Source organism: Grammomys surdaster, unplaced genomic scaffold (genome assembly GCF_004785775.1).
Source record: "Grammomys surdaster isolate TR1022 unplaced genomic scaffold, NIH_TR_1.0 374, whole genome shotgun sequence".
In the NCBI taxonomy this organism is placed as follows: Eukaryota; Metazoa; Chordata; class Mammalia; order Rodentia; family Muridae; genus Grammomys; species Grammomys surdaster.
The window spans coordinates 689,130-710,050 of record NW_021604793.1 but is presented as its reverse complement, the minus strand read 5'-3'; the positions used below and the strand labels follow the sequence as shown (position 1 = coordinate 710,050).

General features: G+C 45.1%; 1 protein-coding gene across 1 annotated transcript in view; it reads right to left on the bottom strand.

Annotated features, from left to right (window-relative positions):
• The window catches only part of Sp1 (Sp1 transcription factor), a 25,192-nt gene extending 15,508 nt beyond the window's left edge, over window positions 1-9,684 (bottom strand). The window contains exons 1-3 of the mRNA XM_028781126.1: window positions 9,637-9,684; window positions 8,142-8,302; window positions 6,346-7,858 (exon numbers count right to left, since the gene is read on the bottom strand). Of these exons, the coding sequence (XP_028636959.1) occupies window positions 6,346-7,858; window positions 8,142-8,302; window positions 9,637-9,643 (1,681 nt within the window). The 5' untranslated portion in view covers window positions 9,644-9,684. The remainder of the gene's footprint in view (window positions 1-6,345; window positions 7,859-8,141; window positions 8,303-9,636) is intronic.
• Between the last annotated feature and the right edge of the window lie 11,237 nt (window positions 9,685-20,921).

The window sequence follows — 20,921 nt, the reverse complement described above, 5'->3', positions numbered from 1 at the left end:
AGGACAGCCAGGGTTATACAGAGAAACCCTGTCTTGAAAAACAAAAACAAAAACAAAAAAAGGCAAATCTTTGTTGTGACCTAAGCATTTCCTGTTTTTAAAAAAAACTTCTACATGGTTCAGCTATCATTTCTTTTGCACATAGGTAAGATGATAGATACAAAAAAATTAGATATGCAAATCCAAACTTGTATAACAAGTAATACTGTCCAATTTCCATAAACTCACAGCCTAAAAAAAAAAATAAAATGGAAGCACATATAAAAATTCAAGTTATTCTCTTTTTACACAGGGGATTGGAGAGGTGGCTTGGTTCTTAAATGCTAATGGTTGCTCTTTGAGGGGGCCTGGATTCAATTCCTATCACCCATGAAGTGGCTTCCAGTTATCTGTAATTCCAGTTCCAGGGGATCTAACACCCTCTAAGAAACACACAAAACACCAATACACATAAAATAAAAATGAATAATTTTTTTAAAAAGTTCTCTACAGTAAGTTTTCATTGGGTATTGTGGACACACCCATGATCACAGCAACTTTTGAAGTTGAAGCAATAAGATCAGGAGTTGAAAATCAGCTAGAGGTCAACCTGGGTTACATAACACCTTGGAAATAGAAGGGGAGAAAAGAGAATAAAAAGGAAACCAGAGTTATTTTCGGGTCTTAAAAAGGAGAAAAATTCTATTCAGGGATTTTTGTTTGTTTGTTTTGAGTTTTGCTGTTATTGAAAATAAGGGGGCTGGAGAGTTGGTTCAGCGGTTAAGAGCACTGACTGCTCTTCCAGAGGTCCTGAGTTCAATTCCCAGCAACCAAATGATGGCTCACAACCATCTGGGATCTGATGCCCTCTTCTGGTGTGTCTGACAGCTACAGTGTACTCATGTAAATAAAATAAATAAGTAAATAAATAAATAAATATAAAAAAAAAAGAAAATAAGGGCTAGTCTCAAATTTACTGTCAACACAGCTGAAAATGATTTTGAACTCCAAATCCTCCAGTCTCCCAAGTGCTTGGGTGGTGCTACCATATCATCATTTAGACAAAGCAATTGGAATGAACAGATAGGAACAATTGAAATGAAGACTTGTCTTCTCATATGTCACTGATTTTCAAAGCAATAAAAGTGCTCATATTTAAAGAACTTCTCTTTAAACAGAAGTCATCATTTAAAAAGCAACATCACTTCAATAAACAAGTGTGTTAGATAAAGACTCAGTAACATGTTTCATTTGATAAACTACATTAGCTGGGAAGTGGTGGCGCACACCTTTAATCCCAGCACTTGGGAGGCAGAGGCAGGGGGATTTCTGAGTTCGAGACCAGCCTGGTCTACAGAGTGAGTTCCAGGACAGCCAGGGCTACACAGAGAAACCCTGTCTCAAAAACTCGAAAAAACAAACCCAAAAAAAAAAAAAAAAAAAAGGATAAACTACATTATCTTAAAACTGAAATGTTTCTCATATGAGCTTTTGCACAAAATGCTAATTCTAAATGCTCATATCTGTAAACACTCATTGGCTGAGGCAGGAGGATTACCGTAAGTTTGAAGCCAGGCTGGACTCCATAGTCTCAAGCCAGTCTAAACAACAAAAGACTAAATCTCAGGGGAAAAAAAAATACTTTAAAAACATTTTTATAACCTAAATATTCTAAATTTCTTTCTTTCTTTTTTTTTTTTTTTTTTTTTTGGTTTTTTGAGACAGGGTTTCTCTGTATAGCCCTGGCTGTCCTGGAACTCACTCTGTAGACCAGGCTGGCCTCGAACTCAGAAATCCACCGGCCTCTGCCTCCCAAGTGCTGGGATTAAAGGCGTGCGCCACCACCACCCCCGGCTATGCTCTAAATTTCTAATGTCCATAATGCACTAGTCAAAAACACAACTTTTTAATGAATTAGGTAGGTCTAAGCTATCTGACCCCAACTTCAGAGAGAATGCTAGCAAACCAATGCCAGTATTATATTCAACTTAACTGTGAGACAAAACATGCTCCTGACTCCAATGAAACTTAGCAGATGTAGAATTTTTATTTTTAGTGCCTGAAATTTTCATGAGTGAATTGTAGACATCAAGATCATCTGTTCTATTCTCATGCCAAAGCCCAGCTCTGCACTATTAGAACTCCCAAGAAGCCAACCACATTCCATGTTTTAAAGCTGGCCTCATGCACACCCAAGGCAAGTTTCAGGATTTGACTGAGGGGGAAGACATGTGAAGTTTAAGACTACAAAATGAGAGAAAGGAAAAGGTATTGATTTAAAAAAGAAAAAGGGCCAGGCAGTGGTGGCGCACGCCTTTGATCCCAGCACTTGGGAGGCAGAGGCAGGTGAATTTCTGAGTTCAAGGCCAGCCTGGTCTACAGAGTGAGTTCCAGGATAGCCAGGGCTACACAGACAACCCCTGTCTAAAAAAACCAAAAAAAAAAAAAAAAAAAAAAAGTAAAAGAAAAGAAAAAGGCTATGGGTTACTTAAAAACAAACACAAACAACTCTAGGAACTTACATATCATTTCACATTTGGAAATTAACCTCAGTTAACAAGGTGGTCCCTTCCCTCACTACCACCCGACAAAGGCATAAATATGGGACACAGAAGTAGGAGTCTTGGGTCTAGATTTATGCCTTTGTTTGAATATTCAACACAAAAGAGTAAAAATCAATAGAAAACCCTAAGCATTTCTTTAAAATGACTTTTAAAATAATGTAAAGAGACTTGAGTGAGCATGAAACACACTACAGTTCTCTCCCACTCCTTCCCTCTTATGGTGTTTGATTTTTCCAGAAAAGGGTTCCTGAGTAGCCCTGGCTGTCATAGAACTCAGAGCCCACCTGCCTCTGTTGGGATTAAAGTCCTGAGCCACTACAGCCCAGCTCTCTCTCTCTTTTTTTTAAAGACAGGGTCTTACTATATATGTAGACCTTTACCTGTCTCTACCTTCAGAGTACTGTAATTAAAGTTATGAGCCACCAAACTTGGCCCAAAGCTGTCGTTTCTAAGGCTACTTCATCTTAGAACAGTATGATGGTTTTACATTCAATGGACTTTCTACTATACTATTCTGTGAAAAGGATTAAAGTATTTTTAATGTTTGAGTTTTCTAATACATAGTAATACTGTATCAGAAAAGATGGTAAAATAAGGTATTTTGTAACAACTACACACCTGGAAGTCTTAAGTCTCTAGGGAGAGAAAACTCAGCGTTAAGAGCACTGACTGCTTTTCCAGAGGTCTTGAGTTCAACTCCCAGCAACCACATGGTGGCCCACAACCATCTGTAATGAGATCTGATGCCCTCTTCTAGTGTGTCTAAAGACATCGACAGTGTTCTCATATACATAAAATATATAAATCTTTAAAAAAAATTAAAAATTAACCACATGTATCTTCAAAAGCATATTAATCAAGAAAACAATCTTAATTTACAAAATGGGCTTTCTGGGGCTGGTGAGATGGCTCAGTGGTTAAGAGCACTGACTGGTCTTCCGGATGTCATGAGTTCAAATCCCAGCAACCACATAGTGGCTCACAACCATCCGTAATGAGATCTGATGCCCTCTTATGGTGTGTCTGAAGACAGCTACAGTGTATTTACATACAATAAATAAGAAAAAAAAAAAAAAAGGCTTTCCAGGTCAAAATGCTGCTCAGTAGAGGTGTTCCTGAGCAAGCCTGGACCACCTGAGCTCAACACCTGGAGCTTACATACAGGTGGAAGAGAATCAACTCTACACAGTTGTCCTGACCACTAGATACATTAAATGGCAGATTTCCCCCAAAGCATGATTCAGCAATGGAAATGCTTCACAACTGTTTTCTAGAGCGTAAGTTACAAACCTTTTAGAAATCAAAATAATCATCCAAATTTCTAGCTGAAACCATTATAATGAGGTTATCCTGGGCTACAGAGTATGAGCCTGTTCCCCATCCCCAAAATATATTAGTTCCATGTTGACCTACATAATTTTTTAAAAACTTATTTTGGGGGCAAACAAGGAATCACTATGTAGCTCAAACTAGCATTGATCCTTTAACCTCAGCCTCCCTTGATAATCAGCCTTATGATATATTCTAAAATCACAAAATCTAAAAAGCCCTTCAGTTTTACCTTATGGTTCTGACTTTTGGCTCTCTAAAATCTTATTGTTGGTTTTAGTAGAGTGTTTTTTGTTTTTGTTTTGTTTTTGAAACAAGGCCTCCCCATATAGCCAGTAGCTAGTTATCCTTTGATTTTTTTTGTGTGTTTATGGTTTTGGTGTGTGGGGGTGTGTGGAAACAGGGTTTCTCTGTGTACCCCTGGCTGTCCTGGAACTCATTCTAAATCAAGCTAGTAAATCAGCCTAGCCTCAAATTCAAGAAATATACCTGCCTCTGCCTCCCAAATACTGGGATTAAAGGCATGAGCCACTACTACCTAGCAATCAGCTTTTGAACTCATGATTCTCCTACACAGCCTCCCAAATTGTGGAATTACAAGAAGTGGTCATCGTATCTATATATCCAATGGTTACTCAGTTTGCACAGAAGGTACGGTGTTAAAGACCAACTAGGAAAATCATGTATGCTACTGCACACCTCTAATTCCAGCACTAGGAGACAAACAAGCAGATCTCTGTGAGCTCAAGGTTGATGTGGTTTACATAGAGAGCTCTAGGACAGCCAGGGTCTCTTAGTAAGATCCTTCCTCAAACAAATGAACAAACAAAACAATACAAAAACAAAACACAACCCCCCCAAAACAAACAAAGAAAACCAGAAACTCGTTGAAAATCTTTCTGAGGCTGGAGAGATGGCTCAGTGGTTAAAAGTACTGGCTGCTCTTTCAGAGGGCAAGAGTATGGTTCCCAGCACCTATACATATCAGGTGGCTCACAAACACCTGGAATTCCAGCCTCAGGAAATCACATGACCTCTTTCAGCCTCCTGTGGCACCCACCCATCCAAATTGCACAAATATACAGATATAAACACATGCATATAAACAGCATTTTAGAAAAAAAAAAAGAAAAACCTTTCTGGAGTCCATTAAACCATTTTCCCCTCAATTACGAGTTACAACTCATGAGAAAACTGTTTAAGTTGAATCATCATAATCTGTAACCTACTTGGCCTGGGCTAGGTTCCTCAACCAAAATATTGAGGAACTGCTTGCTGCCTCCTGCTCCTGACACTTAGGAAGCAGGTCTTCAGTTGTAATGCCTTCTCCACCAAGAAGGGAGTATATTCAACACTTTTAATTAGATAAACTGTCAACCAAAATAAACCTCCTGCTCCTTAAAGGATGATAAGGAACAGCAAGGCACATTGGTGCAAGCCTTTAATCCCAGAACTTGGGAGGCAGAGGCAGGCAGGTCTCTGAAAATCAGAAACCAGCTTTGTCCATAGAGCTAGTTCCAGACACCCAGAGCTATTCAGAAAAACCCTGTTTCAAAAAATAATTTTTTGTATGGTGCTGAACATGAATCCAAAGTCTAGACTCATGCTAGACAAGCACTCTACCACTGAGCATCAATCCTAGTCTTGGTTTCACATTCTAGTTATCTTAAATTTTATTTTTATTTTATGTGTATAACCTAAATATATAACCATGTGCCACATTCATACAATGACCAAGTAAGCCAGAAGAGGGATCTCCTTGGACTAGAGTCACAGTCATCAGCTACCACATGGGTGCTGGGAATTCAATGTCCTTTAGAAGAGCAGCCACTTTAACTGCTAAACTGTCCAGTCTCTATTTTACAATCTTTGTTTTGAGGTCTCTACTTAGTCCAGACTGTCCTGGAACTATGTAGATCAAGCTGGCCTTGAGGTCACAGAGACCCACCTGCCTCTGCCTCCTGAGTGCTAGGATTAAAGGCATGCATCACTGTATCAGGATCCATTTTTACATTCTTAAAAGGGTGTTTCTGCAAACAAATTGCAAACCAAGGAAGGGGTTAGGATATAACAACTAGTGTACATAAGATTCCAAAGGCCATATGTTCAATCCCTATCACTGCTGGGTGAGGGGAAAACCAAAAAGAATATGAAGTATGACTGAGAATCCACATGGATCTCAAAGCCTAAAATGTTTACTACGGGACCCTATGCAGAAAGCACACCAAGCTTTAGTTTGTGGTGCCTAGGAAGTAGAGACCACAGAACATTACCCAGAAGTGCTCCTTTCTCATCAGGTTAACTAAGAAGACATTTCTATTGATTCAGTTCCAAATGTCTTTACTAAAACATTTTACACTTGCTTGGGTGTTTAGCCTTGAGGAAACATCTCAGAAAGTTCTATTTCCCCCTTTAGATTCAACAGTACCAGAGAAGTATAGTTTGTGATAAATACAAAGAACTGATGTCTTACCTGGGGTGTTTGCTATAGCCAAAGGCAGGCCTGGAAGCTGGTGCACCTGGATCCCTGAAGTACCCAATGCACTGAGGTTAATGGTCTGGAGGCCAGGCATGGAGGAGAGTTGAGCAGCATTCACAGTGACTGTGCCAGCAGGAATGGAGGCAGCTGAGGCAATGGGTGTAAGGGTGGTATTGCTGCTGCTAGTCTGCCCCAAGGAAACACCCTGCATAGGGGCCAAGGTGATTGTCTGGGCTTGTGGGTTCTGAACTTGAAGATTCTGCAGCTGAAGGGTCTGCCAACTGACCTGTCCATTGGGCCCCACAGTTGGTGTCCGAATGATGATGGGACCAGAGTTTTGAACAGCCTGAAGCTGGAGGTTCTGGAGAGTTTCCTGGGAAATAGCTTGAGTTGTGAAGGTCTGTCCAGACAATGGTGCTGCTTGGAGGGCCTGAAGAGCTTGTCCCCCTTGAACTAGCTGAGGCTGAATAAGAATTTGTTGTTGTTGGGTCTGCTGACTTTGCTCTCCCTCTTTTTGCTGACTTCCTTGCAGTGAGCCTCCTGATGTCTGGTTCTGTTGGATGTTCAGAGACTCAGATCCTTGTAGCCCACCAACCCTCTGGGGTGTCTGGCTTTGAGAACTAGTCCCTGATGATCCACTGCTGGTAAAGTTCATAATTCCCATGTTGCTGGTGGTGGTAGTTGTTGAATAGCTATTGGCATTGGTGAAAAAGGAACTGGAACTAGCTTGTGATGACACCAAGCTGGCAGAACTGATGGCAGTCCCTGAGGTGACAGGCTGTGAGCCGCTCTCCTGGGATCCAGAGCTGCTGATCGTGCCTGCCTGAGAGCTGGGAGTCAGGGTAGCTGCAGAAACGCTGTTGACAGGTAGCAAGGTGATGTTCCCATTCAGGGCCACTGGCACGTTGGTCACATACTGAGTCTGTCCTGAGAGCACATTATTAGCGAGGCCTTGGAGGGGGACAGCCTGCTGGAGTAGATTTGGCATGGCGGCAATGATGTTGCCCCCACCTCCTCTATTTGTGATGATCTGTTGGTTTGCACCTGGTATGATCTGAATCTGACCAGAACCATCCTGCTGCACTTGGGCCCCAGTAGCAGCAAACTGCAGCTGCTGCCCATCAACAGTCTGGAACTGTGGGATTACTTGATACTGAATATTAGGCATTACTCCAGGTAGACCTGTCAGAACTTGCTGGTTCTGTAAGTTGGGGGTAGCAGCCACAACATACTGCCCACCAGAGACTGTGCGGTTCTTGGAAGACTCACTGCCATTGCCGCCATTGGTACTGTTGCCACTCTGTTCCTTTGAGGTAGGGGTAGCCCCAGAGGAGGAAGAGATGATCTGCCAGCCATTGGCACCCTGTGAAAGTTGTGTGGCTGTGAGGTCAAGTTCACCTGTGCCCACTGACTGACTCGGACCCTGGGAGTTGTTGCTGTTCTCATTGGGTGACTCAATTCTGCTGCAGGTTGCTGCCAGCAGAGCCAAAGGAGATGGCTGGGATTCCTGGCCAGAAGAGAGGAAAGGAGTTAGTGGCACCCAATAGCTGGCCTAGGGGGCAGTATTCAACAGATAAACAGCAACAATGCAGGCATATGAAGAGCAAAATCCAGAAACAAAATGCTCATTTTCTGTGTACTGTTCCAACTTTCATATTTGGGGACCCTCTAGATCACCTATCTTTCTGTATGCACTTCCCTATGATATTTTTCCCCAGAGATTTTGGTTAAGGAAGTTTCTAAGAATATTTACACCCTTTTCAACACCTTCCCCATCATTAATCACTCACCTGCCCTCCTCCGCCACCACTGCTGCTGCTACTGCCTGTGCTGCTGCTTCGAGTCTGAGAAAAGGCAGCACCACCACCATTACCGCTACCCCCATTATTGCCACCAACACCTTTTTCAATCTTCACCACAGCTGTCACTTCATCCATTGAGTGATCTTGGTCTAAAAATAATTACAAAACAAATAACTTAAGTGGAGTGGAATAAAAACAACATAAGATTTAAAATTAAGGGCTTTGACCATCAGCAATGACAGAATAGTTTTCAAAAGGTACTAGCCAGATAGAGCTAGATATGCTGTTAATCCTAAAATCCCAGAATCTGGAAGTGGAGGCGAAAGTTCAAAAAATTCTCAGCTACATAGTAAATTGGGATACCAAAGCCATAGGCATGCAGAGAACGCACATGGCTTGATGGTGGACAAGAGAGGTCACTATTTTCCCATGCACAAATTAACCCCAGAAATGACTCAAAAATTGCTTTGGAAGCCAGACATGGTGACTCACACCTATAATCCCAAGACTTGGAAGGATGAACCAGGTGGTTCACCAGTTCTACGTCTGCCAGGGCAAGAGAGTAAGAACTGATCTCAATACAAATAGCACTTTTAAGAAAGGGAATTTGAGAGCAGTGTCTCAGAAATAATAAAAAGTTGCACCTAGGGTTGGCAGATTCTAATCCCAGCACTGAGGAGGAAGAGGCCCCTAGACAGCTAAAAGTCTGAGGTCTGCAGTTACTACGAGTAGTACATGGACCCTATCTCAAAAAGAAAAAAAAAAAACAAAAAAAAGCATCCTGGAAGGAAAAGGGGACCCAACATGTGGGCGGATGGAAAGTGTGCTAAAATTAGGACTAAAAGAGATGGAGAAAGATCAAGTGTAAACAATAACAGGAAGAGACCGAGAAAGAGTGAATCGCAAGAGGAGGTGAGGAAACATCTGAGAGGACAGGTAAGGGGCTAAAAAAGGTCTAGGGCTTAGAACCCAGGTTTGGGGCTGAGGGGGCGGGCACAGAAGGAAGGGGCGGTTTCGGGGTTAGAGGCGTGGCAAGGGCGGGTCGGATGGGGGAAGGGAAATTTACGGGGGTGCGGGGGAGGGCCTGGGGCAGGCTGCGACCGGAGGGCGGACCGGGGAGGCGGTTGGCCCAGGCGGGGCCTGCACTGGTCGGGCCGCCCCCGCGGCGCCAGCCCCCGACGGGAGGAGCCTCAGGCGGCCGGCCGGGTAGTGGGGGGTAAGGCCCGTCCCCCGTGGCCGGGGCGGGCAGGGGGCGGGCGAGGCCACGCTGCCCCCTCCCCCGGGGCGGGTAGCCCATCCCCCTCCTCCTCCGAGGCCCCGCCACTGCCCCTTCTCCCTCCCTTCCCTCCGCCCCGGGCGGGACCAAGGCCGCCGCCGCCGCCTCCCGCCCGCCCCCCCTCACAGCGGGGACCGCCCGGTCGGTCCTCGCGCGCGCCCCCTCACTCCCCTCCCACCCCTAGGCTTGGAGTGGACTCATCCTTACCGCTCATGGTGGCAGCTGAGGGGCGAGCTCAAGGGGGTCCTGTCCGGGGGGGTTGGGGGGGGGGCCGGGAAAAACGCGGACGCTGACGAGGCAAGCGAACCCGGACCGGACAGGGAGGGGGGGGGTAAGGAGGAGGGAGCAGCGCGCCACAAGCCCGGCCTAATCCCCGCCCCTTATGTGCTGCCCCGCCCAATGAGGGAGGGTGAAAGGAGGGACTTGCAGAGGAAAGGCGGGCAGCCAACCCAATGACAAGACTCGCTCTCTCGCTGAGGCGTGTTAAGACCAAGTTGCGTACCTGGTTTCCGCCCAGAAAGGCCGGCCTCTTAGTTTTAACAACCAATAAGAGACTCAGGAAGTGGTGATGGGCGGGATGAGAAGAAGATTGACTTTCAGAGAAACCAATCAACCGCCAGGCGGGCTCCGTGAGCGGTGGGGATAGGAAGAACTTAGGTAAGAAAGACAGGACAACAACCAATCAGAATCTTGGGCATGCCTGGGCAAAGTCCGTTTAGGAGAAGAGTAAGAAATAGGCCGGAATGGGATAGGATCAAGCTTTCTAAACCAATCAGAATTCAGGCGGGCAGTTAACAAAGTTCTGATTGGACGACAACTGAGAAGAGCCGGAACAGGTCGCGTATTGACGTGTACGAACAGCCAATTAAGCGCCGTGTAAAAGGTGAAGGCTGGAACTTGGAATGGGGAGAGGAGGACAAGCTTCCCCCTCAGAGACTCGGGCCAATGAGGCAGCGAAGGCAGCACGGCACCGCCTCTACCTTTGGCCAATGGTCGTTACAGGGCCGCCCATCATGAGGAGGGAACCGGGCTGTGCCAAGAGGAGTTGGTCGCCATGTTGGCCCTCCTCAGGAGGCTGCTTTCCCTCGTTAGGTGGTACGCTTGAGCGGAGCCCTGCAGCTCCACAAGTGTCAGGTCTGAGACGCGCGAGGGCGTGGGTGTCGCGTCACCCGGGACCGTTCGAGTTGTCCCTTCGCAGCACCTCTCGAATGTCACCCCTGCCGGGATGGGCGGGCAGTTCCCCCTCGCCGTGGGTGGAAGCCCTGCGGCGGCGGGCGGGACGACAGCTTGGTGACGGCACACGAAAACCGAAGTCAATTGAGCTGACCAATATGGAAGGCTTTCGGGAAGCTCTAGCAAACGCCATTTTCTTACGCTGCCCCAGACACCCTAAGCCGAGAGCCGAGGTTCACTCCCATCACTCGGCTTTGAGAGTATCTCAGACTAGAGAACTTAGGGAAGCCCAGCTCTCTTAAACTACTTCCATTTCCCCTCTTAGTAGAAAACACGGTAACCTAGTTTACTTTCGCAATCACAGAGGCTAAAGATTTTGCCCTAGGCACCCCAGTCTCTGGCCTCCATTTTGCCTCCTATTTCCTTGTTTGAGTGAACGCAGCCTTGATAGTTTGTCGTTGAAGGATGTCACCACATTCAGCACTTGGAATTAATACAGTGTCACTGCATTATCTACAGTTAAGTACTTTTTAATGTGTCCTACATTACGAGCTGGATCCTCCTTTTAAAAAATGGAAACACTTTAAAGATAGGAACTGAGACTCTGCTTTTTTGGAGACGGCCTTGGGAATGTGAAGTGACAGCTGACCTACCTGTACTGGATGTCCCAGTTAAATAGGTATTTAACACTGCTTATGACAAAGCTCAATGCCAGCCATGGGGCACAAATTTAGGACCCCACTTTGGAGGCAGAGGCAGGAGGATCTCTGTGAGTTTGAGGCCAACCTGGTCTACATATAGTGAATTCCAGGACAGCCAGGGCTATGCAGGCAGATAGACAATGTCTCAAAACAAAAACAACAACAAAAATTACGACGGTAAGAAAAATATTCAGCATCAGAAATTTTCAGTGGAAAGAATTTAATTTGGGAAGTAACATGCCCAAAAGTACAATAATAATAATGAGTTTTGTCCCACAAAGTCCTCTACAGCCACATACGGTGACTGTTCCATAATTCTGTACTTGGGAGGCTGAGGCAATTGAGTTGCTGAAAGATTGAGGAAAACCTGAGCTACCAAAAAAAAAAAAAAAAAGAAGACCTCCTCCACGATGAAATCTTTTTTTTTTCTTTCCTCTGTTTTTGAGGGATGAGGAGGGGTAGACAGTATTTTTCTGGGTAGCCCTGGCTATCCTAGAATTCATTCTGTATACCAGGCTAGCCTCAAACTCAAGAGATCCACGTGCCCTCACTCCCTTCCAGTGTGGAGTTTCCAAGTGCTTGCGTGCACCCCAATAGGGAGGGGGCTTCCTTTATTACTATGGAATGGGATTGTGGAATCAGCAATCTTTTTTGCTCCAATTTTTTAGCAGAAAGCACCTTTAAGCATTCAGCCATTCTTGGACTCAGTGATTTTTTTTTCAGTGATTTTTTTTCTTTTTTTTAAATTTTATTTAAAATATATATATATTTTTTTTTATTGGATCAGTGATTTATTTTTAAAGGCAGTACCAGCATTTTAAAAAACACATTGCACCAGGCGGTGATGGCACACGCCTTTAATCCCAGCACTTGGGAGGCAGAGGCAGGCAGATTTCTGAGTTCGAGGCCAGCCTGGTCTACAGAGTGAGTTCCAGGACAAGCCAGGGCTACATAGAGAAACCCTGTCTCGAAAAACCAAAAAAAAAAAAAAAAAAACAAAAACAAAAAAAAAAAACACCACATTGCAACACCAACATTAAACTGGGTAGTGGCTGAAACTAGGTATTAATTGAAATCAAGTTCAATTGTACCTAGACTACAAAGACTTTGAGTCTAAAATAATTTCATGCAGTATATACATACATAAATGAATATTTTTGTTGTTTCTTTTTTAATAATCTATTCATTTGTTTTTATTTCATGTGCATTGGTGTTTTCCCTTCATGTATGTCTGAATGTGAGGGTGTCAAATCTTGGAGTTACAGACAGTTGTGAACTGCCATGGTTACTGGGAATTGAACTCAGGACCTCTGGAGTCAGTGCTCTTAACTGCTGGCCATCTCTCCAACCCTTTTTGTTGTTGTTTGAGACGAAGTTCCTTCGTGGACCACTGGCTGTCCTGGAATTTACTCCATAGATGAGGCTGGCCTCAAACTCACAGAAGTCTGCCTGCATCTGCCTCCTCAATGTTGAAATTGAAAGGCACACTCTTGAAATAAAACAAATAACAAACAAAATCTGGATAGCAGAGATTGTTTTCAGGGTAACCCTTCCCAAACAAACCTGAATACATGGGCTCAGTCTCAGGCTCCACTTGGTAAGAGGACTCCCAACTCTCAAAAATCTGCCCTCTCACCTACACACAGACACGAACACGCATGAAGTGACCTGTGTCCTCTACAACATAAATGTACATTCCAAAAGCTCCTCTCTGACCTACCTACACAGTAGCTTGTGTTCCCCCCAAAATAAATAAATGTAATAAATAAATTAAAAAAGAAGGGAATGACTAGAGAGAAGAAAGCTTCAGGACTGGAAAAAACTTCCTGGAAGGAAAACACTACATTACTCATCCCTGAAAAGCAAGCTCTGATGATTCTGACAGAAGCCTTGGGTATTTAGTACCAGACCACACCTAACTCACTTACTAAAGGGGTGGAGGGAAACAAATGGTGATCAGTATTCTAACTTATTTTTCTTTCTTTTTGAGAAAAAAGTCTCACTCTGCAGCCTAGCCTTTTCCAGAATTTGTGTCCACCTCCTTCTAGCTCCAGAATTCACACACACACACACACACACACACACACACACCCTGGCTAATGGTTTTTAAAGAGTTTTGGCGGTCAGGTAGTGATGGCTCCTTGTTTTGGTTGCATTTCTGACTCGGAGACAGAAAAGATAAGTAGTATGTTACATGTTCAAGGCCAGCCTGACCTACACTGTTGACTCTAGACCATCAAAAGTTCACAGGGAGACCAGGTCTCCAAAAGACAAAGGAGAGACACAGAGACAAGTAGTTGGAGCCAACCTGGGCAGCATGGTTTGCTTGAAGAAAAACAGGCTAATGAAACCTTCTGTCCAGCTCAACAAGAAAGAAGGGGGGAGGGGAAAGGCTTCAAAAAGCAAAAAGACCTGAAGCAGTCCAGACTCTTCAGTATGAGAATCCAGGGAACTTATGAGCAGCCCAGAACTGGCTGCAGACAGTGTTTTAAAAAGCCCATTATATGTTTGCTGTTTTTTTTTTTTTTCTTTTTCCCCAGAGCTGAGGACTGAACCCAGAGCCTTGTGCTAGCTAGGCAAGTGCTCTACCACTGAGCTAAATCCCCAACCCCTGCCTTTGTTTCCTAATCAGAGAAGCACTGTCACTCCCACTAGCCTCAACAATGAGTGATACCTAGTGACAGGCAGGCATTCAGTCCTGCAATTAGCTGGAAGCTATGGCAGTCTTGAAGGCCTCTCTAAGGAGGAGGAACACTAGAAGTGGGAGTGTATTGGTAGCCAAGGTCAAGAAAACTAGGTAGCTGGGACTGTTCAAGACTAGCCTACTCTACAGAGGAAGCTCCCTGGGTTAGAGCCACAACACTGTTTAAACCTATCACGGGGATTTACGTGGTAGTCAGAAGTAGAACGATCTGGAGTTCCTGGCTATTTTCCTTGCCTTAAAAAATTTAAAAACCCAAGAGTGGTTGTAGCAGAAACACCTTTAATCCTATAATCCCTGCACTAAGAGGCAGAGGTAACCTGATCTCAGGGAATTCAAGGCCAGCCTGGTCTAAATGCAAATCCCAGGCCACCAAGGTCCACACAGTCAGATTAAAAACAAACCCCACACAATAGGTTTTTTTAGTTTTTTTTTTTTTCCTGTAGCTGAACTCTGGTATAACCACAAATAAATATTGCTCTTCTGAGAAGAGCCTGTAAGAAGGCTGTCCTGATGTAAACCCCACACACAGTCTCTGAAGCAATAGGAGGTGGGTTCGTGAGACCCTGTCACAAAAAAGAAACAAAAAGAGGCAGGAGGTGGTTGTGTTGGCAGGCACTGCAGTCAGCAATTGAAAGGTTGTCGCCCGAGGAGAGAAAGTCGATTGCTGGCACAGGCTACATAAAGAGACCTTTTCTCTAAAAACAAATAGAGAGGGTTGAGGTACAGCCAGGAAGACAAAAGTTACATTAAATTCCAGTCCATCCGCATTTGGGGGCAGGGAACGTGGGTTGAGCGTTTATGTGGTCTTCTTGACTGTCCTAGAGCTAGTTTTGTAGACCAGACCGACCTTGAACTCAGAGATCCTACCTGTGCCTCTTCCTAGCTGGGATTAAAACCACCGCTGCACCACAAAGGTTACTATCCGCATTCTTGAGAACTCAAAAAACAAAAAACAAAACAAAAAAGCAAGATTTATGCACTGAATGAGGTAGCCGGCTGACTGGGTTACTTGAGACAGAGAATTAGAGAAAAGGGTAGGCGATGGCTTGAACCGGGACCAGAGCAAATAATTTTCTAAAAGTATTTTCTAAATCTGACTGCTTGGGGATTCTGGCTGGGGCGGTTACGTAAAGCGTTTTCTTTCCCCGAGTACCGAGCTCACACCTAGGAGGGAAGCACCACTCACATTCAATGCTGTCTTTCACCAGGGCCTGCACCCGGAAGGTGATGGGTCCCGCCTGGCAGGGTTTTTTTGTGTTTTGCTTGGTTTTTTTTTTTCTTCTTCTTTTTTTAAGTTCCACTTTTAACCAAAATTGGAGCGGTTTCTCTCTCTGGGGCAAACAGCCCATCGTTCTCTCGAAAAATCCAGGGCTGAGAGCAAGAGCAGCCACCACAGCCGCCCATCCCTAGTGGAGAAAAGTCCTGGGGCACCGGCCAGGAGCTGGTGTGCTTCCCCTCTCCTGGGACAACACGTCGGGAGCTGGATCCGTAAACAACCGATCTGGGCCACGAGTTGCCAGAGGAATGGGGTGGGGTTTGCTGCCTGGGGTCCTGCCTTGGGGTGACTGGGGCGGGGCTTGCACTTTATTTCCGGCTAGGGCTGCGACATCTGGTCGCCCCAGCTGCAGAGCTCTCCCCCCTCTGGGCTGCTGCAGGCTACTTAAGTTTGCAGATGCTTGACACTTGACTTCCCTTCTTCCGGAAGTTCCCACGAACACCAAGTCCTAGAGCTGGACTGGTGGGTCGTTCCAGTAGGGAAAATGTCCAGGAACGCTACGTGAATTCCTCTTCGATTTCTGCCTAAAGGTGGTGGAGAGGAGGGAGGGACAGGGCAGGAGCCACTTCGACTTCCAGCCCGGAGCGTTTTGCGTCCACTGACCCAAGTTCTGACCAGAGAGACAATTTCCTGCGGCCTCCGCCAGGACAAAGATCCCCAGGAGGCTTCATTTACAAGATCCCCTTATATCTGAATTAGAAGTGCCAGGTGTGCTCAAGCCTTTAATCCCGGCACTGGGGAGCCAGAGGTAGGCAGATCCTTGAGTTCAAGGCCAGCCTGGCATACATTAGTACCAGGACGGCCAAAGCTACTTAGTAAGAACCTCTTTCGGGGGAAAAAACCAAGACTGTGAAAGAGATGTGGACTTTGAGGCATTCCAAAGCTTTGCAAAGTTTGCAGACTCCCAAACTAAGTACCTCTGTACCCTATCCTAAAGCATGGGGTAATTCCACAGCCAGAGATAGAACTCTAACTCTTAGTTTTGTTTGGGTTTTATTTTATTTTTCAAGATAGGGTTTCTCCGTGTAGCAAAGGTCTTGGACTTCTTCCCAGAAACCAGACCAGTCTGCCCCGGAATTCAGATATTTGCATGCCTCTGCAACCCCACCCCCGGTACTGGGATTAAAGGTACGCACTACACCGGCCAGCTTTGTTTTTGTTTTTAAAGACACCTGAGCCCCCAAAAGTAGTAAAAATCCAACCCTTGAGATCTCAGGTCCCACAAACCTGTCATCTAACACCCAGACTGAACTTCCTACTCCAGCCCTGCTACCCCTCAATCTGCGTCTGCATCTAGGCCTGGCTTTACTTTTGAAGACCTAGCTAGTGCTGTGCGTTCATCTCAGTAGCTGGCTACTCACCCTTTGCTCTGAATCCAGACTCTTCTCTGATCCTATTTTCTGCAATGGTTGCACTCTAAAAGATTTATTTTTATGAGACAAGTCTGACTTGGTAGACCAGGATGGACTCGAACTTGAGTATGGCTTGGCTCTGCCTCATAAACCCTCAGTTTTTTAAAGGTATGCCTCACTACATCTGGTGCTTGTGGGCTTCTGTACATAAGTTCAGGTCCCATGGAGGCCAGAAGTGGGTGTCAGAACCTCCAGAAACACTCAGTCAAAGTAGAATGTCCTTTTAACTACCGGCCATCTCTCCTCCCCATTTGTATTTGTGTTTTTGTTTTCATTTTTGAGTCATTGTCTGCCAGCCCCAAGAGATCAGCCTGCCTCTTCCTGCAGAGTATTAGAATTAAAAGTGTGGCCACCACAGCCCCCAGCCCTTTTTGCATTTCCATCTGACTATTTCAGGAACTCTTCCGGACCACCTTTAACTCAGTTCTTTCTCCTGACTACAAATATGTATCTAGAGAACTAAATTTACTCTGAATTGTGATATGAGCTTAATATTAGTAGTTAGAGTTTAGTCACAGGCCTAAATTTGGTTCCACCTCGTCTATGTAGCAAACCAGGCCTACACAGAGAAACCTTGTTTCAAAAAAAAAAAAAGGAAGAAAGAAAAATTAGCATAAATACCTGCATTGCCTCGACCAGATGACCAAAGTAGGTGGGAATTATACCCCAAGGTCCCATCACTGAATCCACTGCAACTGTAAATTTGTTCTTATTCAATAAATTTTGATACTGTAAAAAGGAAAAAAAATGTGTTCAGTGTATTCACGACCTATTTATTTGGGGGTATAGGAGACCAGGTCAGAAGAAGTCCTAGCTGGTCTTAGCTTGCATATGTATCAAAGGATTACCTTGAACAAGTTTTGCCCCCACCCCCACCCCCACCCCCAGGAATGCTGGGAATACTCGGGTTGGACCACCAGGAGTGGCTATTTATCTTTACCTTTCTTATTTACATAACCACAAGGTTCCAAGGATCAAATTGAGGCTTGGTGGGAAGCAGGGTTATTCACGGAGACATCTTTCCGGTCCTTCTCAACTTTTTGAGATGTGGTATTCTTTTGTTACCGAAGGCTAGCCCAGATCTCCTGAACTCCATGGAGGACTCTTGTAGCCAGAGCTCTAGGCAGGGACCACTTCACTGCTTACGAGTGCTTATTCAGTGACTAAGGAGAAAGACCCACACACCAAACCTATAATCTCACAGGAGGTTATTGTTAGCATGAAGGAAAATGATAGTATACTCCAGATCAAGCTGGACCTAATTACAGTAGCATTTATGAAGGCAGAATGTAAGTGAGGGAGGTGTCAGAACTGATGTGTGAGGCTCTTGAGGCTCTTGAAGAAAGAGGGAAGGCCCTTGAAGAAAGGGGGGTAGCCTACACTATCCTGTTTGTTTGTGGGTTTTACATTTGGTTTGTTTCCTGTTCCTCCCTGTGCTTTCTAACTCGTATGCGCCAACCATCCCGTGAGGTCTAAGAACAACCTGCAGGAGTCAGTTCTCTCTGTTGTAGGGATCCTGAGCAGCAAACTAAGTTTGTCAGCCTTAGTGGAGGGCTGAAACATTTACCTACAGAACCATCTTGCCATCCATAGACAATCCTTTAAATTACCTTTAGCACTAACCCTTGCAGGTTCAAAGGCCTTTAATCCCAGGATTTGGGAGGCTAAGGCAGTGAGTTTGAGGATAGCCAAGGCTATGCAGTGAGACCCTGTCTCAAAAAAAAAAAAAAAAAAAAAGTCAATTTTTTAAAAAGGTGTTTCAAGGCTAGCCTAGGATACTTGAGACCCTTTGCTTTCAAGATGTTTCTCTCCGAGCAGTGGTGGCACACACCTTTAATCCCAGCACTTGGGAGGCAGAGGCAGACGGATTTCTGAGTTCCAGGCCAGCCTGGTCTACAGAGTGAGTTCCAGGACAGCCAGACCTACACAGAGAAACCAACACACAGAGAAACACAACAGCCACATTCTTCAGAGAGTACAAGAATGACTTTCTGAACAGATTTTTATTGGCTCCTGCTCTGTCCTGTGTTTGGTTTGCTCTCCTCAAAGGGCTGGCTGATACAGGCAGTGCTGTTCCAAATGCCAACATCTGTCCTGAACCTAACCCACATGTGCTCACCCAGGCCAGAGGCAGCAAAGGTCAGTGAGCAGTCAAAACTGAGATCTGGCTCATAGGTCGCCTGCTATAGATACACCCTCAGGTTAGGCCACCTCCAGCTGCTTGAGAAACTGAATCAGACTTTATTACTTGTGTGACTCTGCCCTGGTATGACATAATAGGAGGAAGACTGCCTTGCATGACAAGCAGCTCTTTGCAGAATATTCAGCTTTAATATAGGCAGTACTTCAGATTAGTATCCAGTTTACAGCAAGTATGGAGACCAAAAGAATAAGGTCATTGAAAATAAAAGGCTGGGGATATAGTTCAGTGTTTGTTGTTGTGGGTTTTTTTTTTTTTTTCAAGACAGGATTTCTCTGTTCAGCCCTGGCTGTCCTAGATCTCTTTAGACCAGGCTAGCCTCAAACTCAGAGATCCCCTTCTCTGCCCCCAAGTGCTAGGATTAAAAACATGCACCACCACCATCCAGCTTAAGATATATTTTCTATTTTATGTGTATGAGGTGTTTGCCTACGTGTATGTATATCAGATGAATCTCTGGCACCCAGGGTGGCCAGAAAAGTGTGTTGGATTATCTGGAAGTGATATACAGATATTAACTATGTTCCCATGTGGACACTGGGAGCCTAACCAGCAGGTACTCAACCTCTGAGACATCTCCGGCCCATCCATCCATCCATCCATCCACCTACCCATTTATCTACCCATCTATCCATCCATCCATCCATCCATCCATCCATCCATCCATCCATCCATCTATCTATCTAATCTAATCTATTCTATTGGGGAGAGGCTGGTTACACAAATGCCACAGGACAAGTGTGGAGATCAGAGAACAAATTTTGAAAGTTGACACTTTCCTAATACGGGGACCCTTAGGTACATTGCCAGGCTTGGTGGCAAGCTCCATACTGGCAGCCTAAACTAAACTTCCTGAGTTGGAATCCAGAAAAATGAGCAGGCTTAGCAATACTTCCTTGAAAAAAAACTCTGTAATCAGCTGCTTGGAGGTGGGGCTTCTGGGAAGTATATGTACATTATTCATGAAAGGGGCAATTACCCTCCCTCTTCTTCAGATGAATCAACTTTCCTTAGGCCGGGGACTTGGTGACTGACAGGTGGCCCAGCTGGATTAACTCTTAGGGAAGCAGAGGATCCTTTGTATGTTCTAATCTCAGAAGCAGATCAGACACACCCAGGGCCAGAGGTCAAACTCAAATTCCATTCTTTTGACCAGGAGGAAATAGCTTTCCCTTGGGCCTCTTCTATCTCCACCTTTTTACGGGAGTATTTAAATCCCACACCCAGGCACTTGTGACACTTCCCTTTCTACTGTTACGGGGGAAACAGGAAGTGGGGTACAATACTAACCACTAGGGAAGTGTTGTTCTCAGTAGCCCCCAAGACTACTTGCTAATCACTGTCTAGTAACCTATCATCTGTCCCCCAAGAGTTGGGACTAGTTGCTAATGACTGAAAACAGTGCATAAAGGGCTTCCCGCTTCTGCTGTCTACTCTTGCTGATTTCCAGGCCTTGGAGGGAGGGTTGCAGGACCATCTGAGTAGTGTCTATTGGAGAGAGAGAGAGACGGAGAGACGGGGGGGGGGGGGCCCCAATTAAGAGAGTAGCTTAGTGAAGACCTAAATGTTCACACCATCTCTACTGAGAATAACATAACAGATTCCATTCCCACTACGAAAATCCAGAGACCTAATTTGAATGCTGTTCACAGGAAAGGATGGATTTTCTGGACTGGAGTTTTCCTCCCACCTAAGGAATACCAGGTATATGTATAAAAAAGAGAAGAAACAAAAGGAGAGACTAGAGGCTCCAATCAGTTCTGGCATTTCTGGCTTCTGGCCAAGGACAAGAGCTGAGGTTCCTGTCTCTGAACTGTCAGTTCAACTTCTATCTTCTGTTCTCATCAGTTTGAGGACAAATTGGTCTGTGTGTCACATTCCGGGATACTTGAGAGACTCTGTCTCAACAACCAATAAAACAGGAATGGAAGCACCCACTGTGATCACAGCCCACAGAAGACTGAAGGAGAAGGAGCACCAGGAGCAAACATCCTTGGTCATATAGCAACTGAGACAAGCCTGAGCC